Source organism: Alexandromys fortis, unplaced genomic scaffold (assembly GCF_014885135.2).
Source record: "Alexandromys fortis isolate MF-2015 unplaced genomic scaffold, M_Fortis_MF-2015_v1.1 scaffold_29, whole genome shotgun sequence".
NCBI lineage: Eukaryota > Metazoa > Chordata > Mammalia > Rodentia > Cricetidae > Alexandromys > Alexandromys fortis.
Window position 1 is genome coordinate 3301641 of NW_026067891.1, and position 12631 is coordinate 3314271.

General features: G+C 51.8%; 1 protein-coding gene across 1 annotated transcript in view; it reads right to left on the reverse strand.

Moving 5' to 3' along the window:
- Positions 1 to 12631, reverse strand: part of Lmf1 (lipase maturation factor 1) — a 101339-nt gene that overhangs the window by 19765 nt on the left and 68943 nt on the right. Inside the window, exon 5 of the mRNA XM_050133411.1 lies at positions 7202 to 7267. Coding sequence (XP_049989368.1) covers positions 7202 to 7267 — 66 coding nt within the window. The remainder of the gene's footprint in view (positions 1 to 7201; positions 7268 to 12631) is intronic.

Here is a 12631-nt window from a genome sequence, read left to right on the forward strand (position 1 = left end):
ACAGAGAAACCCTGTCTCAAAAAACAAAACAAAACAAAACAAAAAAACAGGCAAAAAGAAATGTGTCCATCCCAAAGAGTTCAGCTCAAACAAGAGGCCTAAACACTCGGTTCAAAGACAGAATCCATTAGACTGAGTAAATAATCAGACCTGGCTACAAGCTGCCCGTGAGAAGTGACTCCAAACGTGAGGGCATATGCAGGCTCAGAGCCACCACAGAGGCACCTGTCACAAGCAAGCTGGAGCATGGTGTGGGACAAAGCAGAGAAAGCAAGGGAAAGATCAGGTCAGAGGAGACTGTTTGTGGCCCCACGAGTATGCCAGCACAAACATGTATGCACCGAACATCACAGCTCCAAACACACAAAGCAAAGGGGAGAGAGATCTGCACATGCAGATATCCAGCTGTAACTGGAGTGTCTCTCTCTCTCTCTCTCTCTCTCTCTCTCTCTCTCTCTCTCTCTCTCTTTCTCTCTGCACACATATTTGATACTAGCAGATAGAGAACTAGGAAGTGTGTAGAGAGTTGGGAAACACTGCCAACCAATGTCACCTTGACGACCACTGTCCCACACACAGCAGATTCAAATGCTCAAGTGGAATGCCCAGAAAGACAAACCAAGTACTGGGTCACAAAATGTTTTTTTTTTCAAAAACAAGTTTTAAAAAACTCAAGGCATATAAAGTGTTTTCTCTGACAGTAAAGGAATTAAATGAGAAGCCATTAAGATTAAGCTATCTGGAAAATTCTCCCATGTTTTAAGCGCAATTACACACTTCTAGCTTGGCTTTGCATTCCAGTAAGCACTGTGTCACATAATTCTCCTGACCACCTAGGATGGTGTGCCACCAAACCAAGTGCAGGATCAGAGACAGAGGGGCAGTCTGGGTGTTTCTGTCCTCACCTCAGCCATGACAGCAGGGGCCTCAAGACCTTATATCTGTTTGTCTTTGGTGGCGTGTCTCTTTTTAAAAGGGAGGAAATCATCATAGAAGGTGACCTGGAGATGAAAGGCTACCACTCCGGGAACCTGGTCTCAGGTGGTTTGCTCTTCCTAGTGACACGGGGCCCAGGCCTGACTCTGTAGCCGGAAGAAACTACTCTGAGGTTGGAACCCAGTAAGGTTGTGCCTTGGGCCCTGACACATACAGGCCCAGAACACAGATAAAACAATTTCTTGGGGGCTGGAGAGATGGCTCAGCGGTTAAGAGCATTGCCTGCTCTTCCAAAGGTCCTGAGTTCAATTCCCAGCAACCACATGGTGGCTCACAGCCATCTGTAATGAGGTCTGGTGCCCTCTTCTGGTCTGCAGGCATACACACAGNATGGTGGCTCACAGCCATCTGTAATGAGGTCTGGTGCCCTCTTCTGGTCTGCAGGCATACACACAGACAGAATATTGTATACATAATAAATAAATAAATATTTAAAAAAAAAAAAACAATTTCTTCCTACAGGTCAAGGAAACGGCCAGTGGATAAACACATAAGCCATAGCAACCAGGCCACTGGATGCAACGGCCACAGCTTCGGTAAAGCTAGCATTGACAGCTTCCACGGGAATGTTCAAGCTCGGCACAAACGATTCTCAGGCGTTCAGTGACCCTTGTCCAATTATAGCCTGAGAGAGCTGGTAGTATGTCTCCCAGCTGCAACCAGAAGCAGGATCTGTTGGCTGGAGCCCCACACTTGGTATCCTGGATGCAGGAGGAGGAAAGGTTGTGCTGGACTCTGGTGTTGAGTTAGTGGGAGCAACTCCAGCCACAGGGCCCACACATGTGTGTCTGTATGAGTGCTGAGGGATGGATAAGAGATACTGGTCTGTACTGGATCGTGAGACCTTGCTTGTCTAGGTCAGCCATGTATTTAAGAACTAATGAGTTCTTGCCAGGCATGGTGGTATACACCTTTAATCTCAGCACATGGGAGGTAGAGGCAGGCAGATCTGAGTTCGAGGCCAGCCTGGTCTACATAGGGACAGCCAGTCCTACACAGTGAGACCCCGTCTCAAAGCAAGAACAATTTCTTGCAGTGCTGGGACACAAACCACCTCAGTACTCAGGAAGGAGCCTGGCACATGACCCGGGAGGTGCAGGAGCCAGAAGCTTGGCCTATAGGACTATCCCTGGAGGACAATAAGCAGCCTGGAGCCCTGCGGCTACTCACAGGAGCCTGGGAGGCAGCCAGGCCAGTGGGTGCTGGCTTGCAATCACAAGCCCCAGTACAGGGCCCTCCTGAGCCTTGGGTGAGGACGGAGAGAAGTGGGAGTGGCAGCTGGCAAGGCTGAGTGGCAGATATCTCTGCCATGCTCGGTGCCTGAGGCTATGCCCAGATGGTCTGACAGGGACTGATGCCATTCATCCTCTGTTCCCCTCACATATGATAGCTCCAGGAACAACCCCAGGGGCTTGCTCCTGCAAGAGCTGCAGACAGGGGCTCTTGGACCAAGGATGCACCAAGGTAGCATGGATCAAGTGCAAAGGGATGTTCCATATTACAGCGGATGGCTCTCTATGTGTTTGCGGCATGTAGCCCAGCCTATGAGGTAAGTGGTTTCCCTCGCTCAGGTGCTCATCCAGTCAGGACGCTACCACTTGCACTTGGGCAAGGGAAAGTGTCTAGTGCTGACCAGCAAGAGAAAACAGACGCTGAATTGGTACCGAGAAGGTGTGTTAAGTAGAAAAACTGAGAGTCCGGAATCCTGACCTCCCGGTGGAGCAGAAACCTCTCTCCAGGAAGACACACTCTACAGACAGCCACAATCCATAAGCTCATGGGGGCCTAGGCCTGAGGCCAGGAGGCTGAGCTCTTTGATGGGAACCCAGTGGGTGTTCCTGGGGGTCTTGGGACTGGGGCATACAGTGTCACCAAGCCTGAGCTCGTGGAGGGCTGCTATTCGTGTCTTGAGGTGAGAGATGAGATGGAGAGATGGCATGAAATCCCCCCAAATCCCCAGCAACAGAATTAAACATGTGTGACCTGTCTTCAGATGACAGCCTCACCCCGACGCCTGTTCATGGCGGAGGCAGTGGTTCTTAAGGGCTGATGCTTCCTATTTATTTATTATTTATTGTATGTGCAAACACCACAGTGCACATGGAGTTCCGAGGACAAGCTGAGGGATTTTGGGTTCTAGGGACGGAACTCAAGTTGTCAGACTTACTGGCAAGCACCTTTATCCACTGGGCCGGAACTTCTATAACTCAGGCTTTGGAAATGATCCGTGGTGTAAGCACCTCATGATGTTGCTTCCTGAGCTCTTGGAAGCAGCAGTCTGCTTAAAAGAATCAAAGATACGACTTGGGCCTTCATGTGCCCACAGGGCTTTGCCTGTCACAGGCCATTCTATGGGGCCAGGGTCCCAAGAATCATATTGACAGCTGACTTCCCAAAGTCCTTGTGAGCACCAATCTTGCACCGAATGACCAAGAGAGATGATAAGAAGACAGTGGGCCTTGCAGGGAGGTAGTGGCGAGTGTGGAGACACACACAGCCCTCCAACCACTGCTCAGGTTAAGAGGAAACAGATCACACCACAGGGGAAGAAACAGCCTCAGCCCAGCCCTGTGTTCCTAGATCACGCGGGCCAGCTTTATCTGACAGGAGCCCTCCCGTTCCTCAGTTACAACTGCCCACTAGGCTTCCTGGGCTGTGGGGGCAGGTATAAAAGCAGCGAAAGTGTTCTGTGTGAGAGCTCTCTCCTTTTCAAGATGCATCCCTCCCAACTCTGCTGAGGGACTGGCAGATGGCATCTTCAGGCTGGGATGCCCCAGCTCTCAATACAGGGAAGCATCTGAGACACATGCCCACACCTAAGTACTTGGCACCCGAAGAATTAGTGCCATCCTCGCTGCAACCTGGGGCCATCGTTCCCATCTTTAGAGATAGGAAACCTACACAGGAAATGAAGCCTCCTACTCTCAAGAGAGAGAGGAGGACCTATAGCAATGCTAAACAAAGCTGCCTGTGGGCACAGACTCCATCCCTAGTTAGAGAAATGGAGGAGCAGGGAGAAAGCTGCAGGGCCCAGGTCATCACTTACATCAGGTACATGCATGTTATAGAACACAGAAGTAGACATGCAGGAATGTGCACTGACACACCATAGACTTTGCCCAGCCTGCCAGTTCCCAGGCATAATCATGGCACCCATGTTGTGCAGACCATGGTGGAGGTGACATCAGCTGCTCCTACCATGGGCTTGACACTCTAACTTAAAACCAAGTAACACGGCACAAAGGCTTCCTTTGTGCATGCCGAGGCTGCGGGGCTTCACCAATAATAGGAGCTGAAAGTGATTTATTTCCCTGGATTAAAGGTCAGCTCAGCAAAGCCACAGTGCAAACTTCTATTACCTCATTCATGTTGCCCTGAGCAAGGCAGGGGAAGGAAGGGGAGAGAGAGAAAATGAGGAGGGGTGGGCAGAGACAGGCAGTGAGAGGGAGAGACAGATCAAGGGAAGAGGGAGAATGAGAAGGGGGAGAGAAGAGAAAAAGGGAGAGGCAGTACAGTCTGCTGTGGGTGACTGTGGTCAGGCCAGGACATCTTCCAACAGCTCGGGGGACCAAAAGGCAGCCCTCCTTGCTAAGCTTTAGCTGGGAGGCTGCAGGGTGAAGCTTTTCTACAAGTGGCGTGCTCAACACTGGGTGTGAATGTGAGAAATGGAACTGTTCTGCTGTAGAAACATTTGGTCAGAGGCGAATGCACAAATGTGGCTGCTTCCCCGTTGCTCTAACGGACACAGTGTGGGTTCCCTATAGGTGATCTGTATTTATAGCCCCACCAGCAAGTGCTGCAGGCCATGGCATCTCACGGCATCTTCTGTACACAGTGGTCTGTGACTGTCATGCTGTGCGCAGGGCCCTGAGCATCTCTGGCAGGGTTTCCAGATGCTGCTCCAGCAGAGGACATGCTCAGAGAGGCTGTTTGTCAGCATGGAGCTGAGCTCCAGGGTCTGCACAACAGTGACCAGTGCTCACAGCAGCCACCTTGTGTGAGCCGCAGTTGAGGACTGCACTGCAGTAAGCAGCAGGCACAGGGGCCCACCAGTGTTCTCCAGGCTACAGAACACACGATCCGTGGAGCCACACGGCATGTCCTGTACCGCCCAGGGATGGGGTGTCCGATATCAAGCAGAAGACCACGTGGAGAATTTCATGGGTGGTGTGGCTGCTGGTGGGCTGGGCTTAGAGCTAAGACATCATGATACGGAAAGAACATTAAGATCACCAGCTTAGTGTCCTTTTAACCCTCCAGTGGTGTGTGAGTGACAGACACTCAGGAGAAACCATCTCCTGGCAGTTTCCTGGGCTGGTCATGAATGACAGGATCCTCCCTAATGCTGTGAAGCTGAACTACAGCGCATGGTCAGCTGTGACACCTATGGACCACCAGCACTCTTCAATGTGCTGTGCTGTGTAGAAGGCTGGTTGTAACCCTATGCTTCCAATAGGACACAGCCTTGTCAGGGTCAAGGAGTTTCTTTACAGCTCCTGAAACCCCTACAATGGGTGGCAGTTGGGTCTGGCTCCATTCCAAGGCCAGTCATCCTCAGCTCTGGCGTAGGTGCCAGCTGCCCCCTCCTTGATGCTGGGGACTTGACAGGCGCCCTCTGCCTCTCCTCAAGCACACTTTGCCATGCTTAGGCCAAGCCTTAAGCAAGGAGAATTGGATTTGGGGCAATTTCCAGAATCTCTAGGCTGGCTAGTGGCATACCCCATCCATTGGCCACACTTGGACAGAACACCAGCCTGTCAACCTGACCCATAAGATGAAGGGCATGCCTTCCCCCACCTGGTCTATCATAGTCCAAAGCAGCCAGTAGGCTAATCAGAGTGCAGTAATGGCCATGGGGCTTCTATGGACGTGGTCCATGCCTCATATGTGCTTGGCTGGGCCCTGAGGAAGGGAACAGAGAACCTGAGCTGCTTCAGCTCTTGAGGGGGGGTCCAGATTTATTACGAGATGCATGGTGCAGGATGTATGGATGAAAACACAGGCTCCAGTGTGGGGTTCTGCAGAACAGATCTCATGTGGTTTTGTGTCAAGGAGACACTGATGCATGGGTTCCCCATGAAATCTGCATCCAGATGGTTCCTGGGCTTGCCAATGCTATCCTGCAGGTGACTGTTCATAGCGCTGACACCCACCATGCTGTGTGGGCGTGGGACCATCTCAGTGAGATGCTGCTCCCTGAGGGACAAGGGCAGCCCAGCTTCACCGACAGGCTCTGAGCCTTATCCTCTGCGCCATGGCCTGTATGTGTAAGAGCTCGTTGCATATGGTCAGCCACTCAGTCTAATGGACGCTCTCCTGAGAGTGCAAGGCCGAACGTGCCTTCTCTCAGGCACTTACAGAAGCTGGAAACCCCAACATAGGAAAGAGAAGATTGCGGGATCCCTAGTGAAGCAGAGACAGGATTTCTGGGATAGATGGGGGATGATGGCACGGGGACTCCCAAGACCTTAAAAAGTGAAGTCTAGACACCCTGGTTAGCCACAAGCAGACAGTGCATCCCTCCCGCTGATGGACAGAGATGAGCACACAGAGGAGCGGCTGCAGGCGTCAGTGTCTCCAGCAGTTAGAGGACTTGAATGTCTAGACTCAGTACTAAAATATGACAAAGGTAGAGACCGGCACCCACAGCTCTCAGTGGGGAGAAGGCAGTAACTAACTGCGAGTCCCCAGCAGTGGGCAGTGTGGGCTGGGGCAGGGAGAAGAAAGGAATGAGACACACACAGGACTTCCAGTTCTTCTGGCTAGGGTGACAGGCAAATGGACATCACCACAGTGCCATGTGCCCTTGGGTTAATTTGCAGTTTGAAGCTGTTCCTGACCTCATCTCTGACACAAGCACATGGCCAGGCTGTTTTGAGGGCCAGAGACCTGGCCAAGGGTCCATGTTGTCCCGGTGCCTGGGATCGCTGTCTTTGGGAATCTAAGCACAGCAGAAGGTGTGGAGCAGCCTCACCCTGCACCTGCAGGAGAGATGCAGCCAGAGCTACAGCTCCCAGGATGGGACTTAGCCTGACCTAGAGGGAGGCCTGGGCAGAAAAAGGGAACCAGACAACCAGAGGAACCAGCCAAGCAGTAGGAGACACTCTACAGGCCACCTGGTGACCCAACCCTGCCCCGGAGACAGCAAGGATGCTCACTTCTGAGAGCAGTGCACAGCTTCAGCCATAGCCAGATCTGTGCTCACCTCATAGTGGAAGTCCATGCAGGTCAGGTCCAGCCAGCACTTGTCCCCACGGATCTTGATTAGGCCCTGCAGAGAGGCAAGACAGAGGACAGCATCACTCATGTGCTAGAGGTTGAGATACAAAGACCCCAGAATTTACTTCTGGGGATAAGAAGTGACCCACCCCCAAAGGCAAGGTTGCCGTGCTTTAAAGAAAAAGGGAGGGGTCTATTTCTGTGAGAAGTACTCCAAGAGATAAAGTCCAAACGGCTTTCTGATAAGCACCCACAGGCTCCTTCTGAGGACTAAAACCCAGTACGCTCTCAGCAGGAATGGCATCCTCTATACAGTCAGTGCCGTGTCATTCTGGGATGGTATGTTGGGGATGGAGCCCAGGGCCTCACTTATTTTGAGCAATCACTGAATTGCACCCAGGGACTATTCTGTAATTTCTTTAAAAATTTCTTAGGGAGTTAGGAAGATAGCTCACTTAGTAAAGTGCTTGTTGGACAAGCACAGGGATCCGAGCTCAATGCTCAGAATGCACATAAAAAGCTGGCCAATGGTGATGTTGGGGAGGGGGAGACAGACGCTGGCCAGCCAGTCTAGCCTACTCAGTGAGCATCAAGCCAAGGAGGGATCCTGTCTCAAAGGAGGTAGATGGCATGCCATTCAAGGTTGTCCTATGGGCTCCACATGCAAGATGTGTGTGTAACCTCACACACACACACACACGTACCAACATGGAGAGAGAGAGAGAGAGAGAGAGAGAGAGAGAGAGAGAGAGAGAGAGAGAGAGAGAGAGAGGGGAACAGATGGGTTGAGGAGATGGCTGGCTCAGGGAGTGAAGTGCCTATAGCACAGCATTAGGCTCTGAAGTTGGATCCTCAACATCTACACCCCGGGTCTGGATGCAGTGGTGTCCATCTCTGATGCCAGATCTGAGCGGCAGAGACAGGAGGATCCTGGAAGGCTCCGCAACTAGCTAAGCTAATTGGGGAGATGAGTAAGAGATAGAAGCTCAGAAGAATAAGGTGTAGTGTGACAGAAGGTACCCCATACCAACCAGCACGTTTGTGTACCCTCTTCTCCCCCAGCATGCACCTCAGCACACATCTGTACACACACCACACGCAGACAATACACTATTACAATAATACAGTTGTGCCTTTAATGAAAGAACTGAATGAATCCAAAGGTTCAGATCTGGCACTGCAGGTACCCAGGACATCATCAAGGGAAGACCTGTCAGCACCACAAAGGTTCAAAAGTTTCAGTGGGGGATGGAAATGTGCAGCCACATCCATGAGAGATGACCATGGGAAGCCCAGGCTCAGGCTGGCAGTCTGCCCATGAGCAGAACATGCCCAGCGCTGAGGATACTGAGCACCGGAGGGAAAAGTTTCCAGGGGGTCTTCTGTAAGTCAGATGAGCCCTTGGGAAGAGCAGCTGAGAGTGGGAGTCACACCCGGCAGTTGGTCCTCATGGCTCTGCCTCAGCCATTTCTATAGTCTGCCTACGTGTGCCACCTGGGCCTGTCCACCTTCTTTTAAAGAAAGCCAGGGCCAGCTGCCTTGTTTGTAAATCAAGAGCAACTATCCATGAAAGAACTAAAAATTTAGCTTGAGATACAGAAATTCAATTCCAATTTCTGTCATTTCCACACTAGCTGAGGGAGAAGGCGAGGAAATGCCTCGGAGAAAATAATCCAGCCTCCTGAGATGGCAATTCCTCTAACTACAAGTGGCCTGGAAAGTTCCTTTGGTTCCATCCATCACTACCCATCCATCTACCCATCATACACTTATATATCATCCATCCAACAACCATTTGTACACCATCCATCTAACTCATCCACTACCCACACACCACTCATTCCCTTATCCATCATCTGATCACCTATCATCCACCTGCTCATTGTCATCCATCCATCCATCCATCCATCCATCCATCCATCCATCCATCCATCCAAACATCCATCCATCCATCCATCCATCCATCCATCCATCCATCCATCCATCCATCCAAACATCCATCCATTCACCCACTACCCCACCCATCATCATCATCCATCCAGCTATCCACTCACCCAATCACCCACCCATCAATCACCAGTCCAACATCTACTCACCGGTCCATCTACCATCAATCTACCACAAGCTCACAGACCTGGATTGAGTGCCAGTGAGGTCTAGGTGGGCACAGAAGAAGCCACATCCTAGTGCAGGAGGGAGAAGAGGCAGGCCCAACAGAGGTGCAGAGAGCAAAGGCCAAAAAGGGTATTAGAGTTGTTATGACAAAGTGGCACATAAGTGATGTATAAAAAACCAAAATTTTATTTCTCAATCTGGGGATTGAAAATTCAAAGTGAAAGAGCATGACTGGGTCTATCAAGGGTCCACTTCTGAGTTGCAGACAACTAGCCTCCCGTGTTAACCCCACAGGGTGCAGAGATGGTGAAGGATTTTCTGGGTACTCTGATCAGGGGACTCATAACATTCACAGCAGCACCCTCACTGAGACCAGGAGATGTGAGCCCCCTACTCACATCATCTCACTAGGGATCAGGATGTGAACTTGCAAGTGGATGACGGGGTGAGAGAGACAGCCTTGGGAGAGGGTATTCTGGTTAGTTTTACATCAGCTTGACACAAGCTACTATCATTTTGAAAGCGGCAACCTCAATTGAGAAAATCCCTTCACCAAACTGGTCCACAGTGCACTTTCTTGGCTAAAGATTGAAATGTGAAGGTGCAGATCACTGTGGGCAGTGCCATTCCTGGGCTGGTGGTCCTGGGCGCGCTAAGAAAGCAGGCTGAGCAAGCCCGGAAGAGCCAGGCAGTAAGCAGCACTCCTCTGTAGCTTCTGCATTGATTTCTACCACCAGGTTCGCACCCAGCTTGAGTTCCTTCTGATGTCCCTCAGTGATGGACTCTTATATCCAAGTGTAAGATGAAATAAACCCTTTCCTTCCCAGGTTGCTTTTGGTCATGGTGTTTTATCCCAGAAACCGGAACCCTAAGAGTGGTATTCCTGGAGATTCCAGGGGCTGCCATGGAAGGAATGGGGGAGTGGCCTGAGGATGCTGGGATGGTGGGTGGGAGGCTCGCTAGGGACTCGTGTGTCTGGAGTAGAATGGAAAATGAGAGGTCCCACAGCCTAGACCAGGACATGGGTGGAGACTGTGAGGGTCACTAGAGACAGCAGGTAGCACTTAGTATGCTATAGTAGGCTGCTCAGAAAGCCCATGATCCATGGGGAGGCCACAAGATTGGGCCACCAGACATTTCAGCAAGGCTGGGGCTGCTGTCCACTAGCTGAGTGGGTTAGTCTGGGCCTCCTAACAGTGGGACTAACAAAAGCTAGCATACTGAGTCACACTAACCAGCATCTTCCCAGACATGCTGAGAAGACCACCTTCTCCCCTCTCACATGGGGAGGATGTGGGACAGCTGAGAGTCTCAGCAGGGACTGGTGGCACATAAGTTGCCTGTTCAGTCCTCTGGCTGCTGTGGGGTCAGCAGTGGCCTCTGCAGCTACCCAAGCAAGGCAATCTGGGCAGTGTGGGGTTGTGTGGGAAAAGAGACATGTCTAGTCCTAGACACACTCACAGAGGGAGTCCAGGACACAGTGAGCGACAGATCTGATATGAATGCCAAAAGGGGGTGTGGCCACATAGAGATGCTGGCCTGAGCCCCCCCCCCACCTCCTCCAAGAACAGTGTTCGAATGTAGCCACCGACACCCAGGAGACAGGGTGAGCTCAGCTCAGAACCTATGGGAACACGTGAGTACTCACACCAGCGTCACATGTGACACTACTAATGGGTGCCTGCTGGTGAAGTCTGGCTTTAAAGGGAGCACTCTGTTCAGAAGCAATGTCTCCAGGGTGTCACAGGCCCCACAGGGCTCCCAGCAATCCTGACGCCACAGGGGAGCCGTGCGCACTGCGGGGAGCTGAACTGCACCGCCTCCTGGGAGCACTCTATTTAAAGACTCCCTGGATGAGTTACTCTGACAACCAAGCTACCTCTTGGGAAACGGAAACACTCAGACTGTAAGCTCTGGGGCTGGCATCCAGTGGAAGTCCTGTCCTGTCCAGCCACGGTCACGTGAGTGGTGTTGATAGGTAGGTCTGTCTGTCTGGTGCCTGGACACTCCCAGCTTGGCACGACGCTGCTCTGTGTGTTCGTCAAGTGGAAGCCCTGGCAGGTGACAAAGCACATCTAGTGCACAGGGGAGTCGGTGCCACTAACTAACCCTGGTGAGGGCTAACCTCGGCATCCACGAGCTGCACCAGGCCCTGCATCTCGCAGAACCTGAGCGAGAGGGACTCTTTGGAGACTCACACCAGGAAAAGAAGAAAAAAACAAAATAATTAAAATGTCACTCAAACGTGAAGCTGAGATGAGACACTTAGAAACCTGAGGCATTCTTGGGGAGCGGAGGGCGTTTGAGCTCCTCCCATCCACTCGCTCCTGCTGCAGATGTCAGCCTTCCCACGGGTCTTTCTTTCAGAGTGTCAGAGGAACAAAGCCTTCTTTGAGCCTTTTTCAGCCCAAAATTAATTTAAGAAAAAAATGGCACAGACGGGTCTTAGCATGCCAGACCAAGAGGGAGCCGAGTGACCTTCAGTCTCCTATGGCCCCCGCTTTCCGCCTGGGAAGAAGAAGAAGATGCTGGAATGTTCCAGGCAGATAGAAGATACCTGGGCTTCTCAGTGAGTGGGGACGAGTGTGTCCCTGTCCAGAGGCTCCCGATCGCAATTCTGCTTTGTATAAGCTCCCACTTGGCCATGGAAACCCACACCAGGAGAGCCGCAGCACGAATCTGCTTTGGATGCCTAGCACCCTGGCTTGGTGTAAGAGGCCTCTGTATTCCCTCAAGAGTTTGATGGGATCTAGAGCTCTGTTGGCATCTCAAAGGCAGCTAGGTATGGGGCACTGGGCATCTGGTGGGACTACTCCTTGCTTGCCAGAACTGAATTCCTGATGGAATGCCCATGAGCTCTGTACGCTGTGCTGGGGGGACATGTCACATGTCAGCACTGGAGGGACTGTGCCCATTCAATCTCAATCTTCCATCCCCTGTCACATGCGACGTAAGCGCAGGCTCTACAGCTTCTTGTAAAGTTTTTGCGACACTTCCAACCAAACACTTCTCTAGACCCACTTGTCTCCAGACATGGAGGGCACAGCCCACAGTCCCCCTACTTGGAGAGTGGTACCTACCATTCCCAACCTGGGCCAGCAGCACTCATGGACAGAGGGTTACTGAATGCGCTCCAGGCTGCAGACCTGCAGCTCAGCTCTGCCCTGCACAGGAAGCGCTGCCATGAAGAGGTGGCAGATCCCGAAGGCAGGCCCAGTGTTTGAGACCCTGGTGGCACCGAGAGTGTGGTCAATGGGGCACTCTAATGAAGGTGCCCTGGGCTCTGCACTGTGACGGCAAA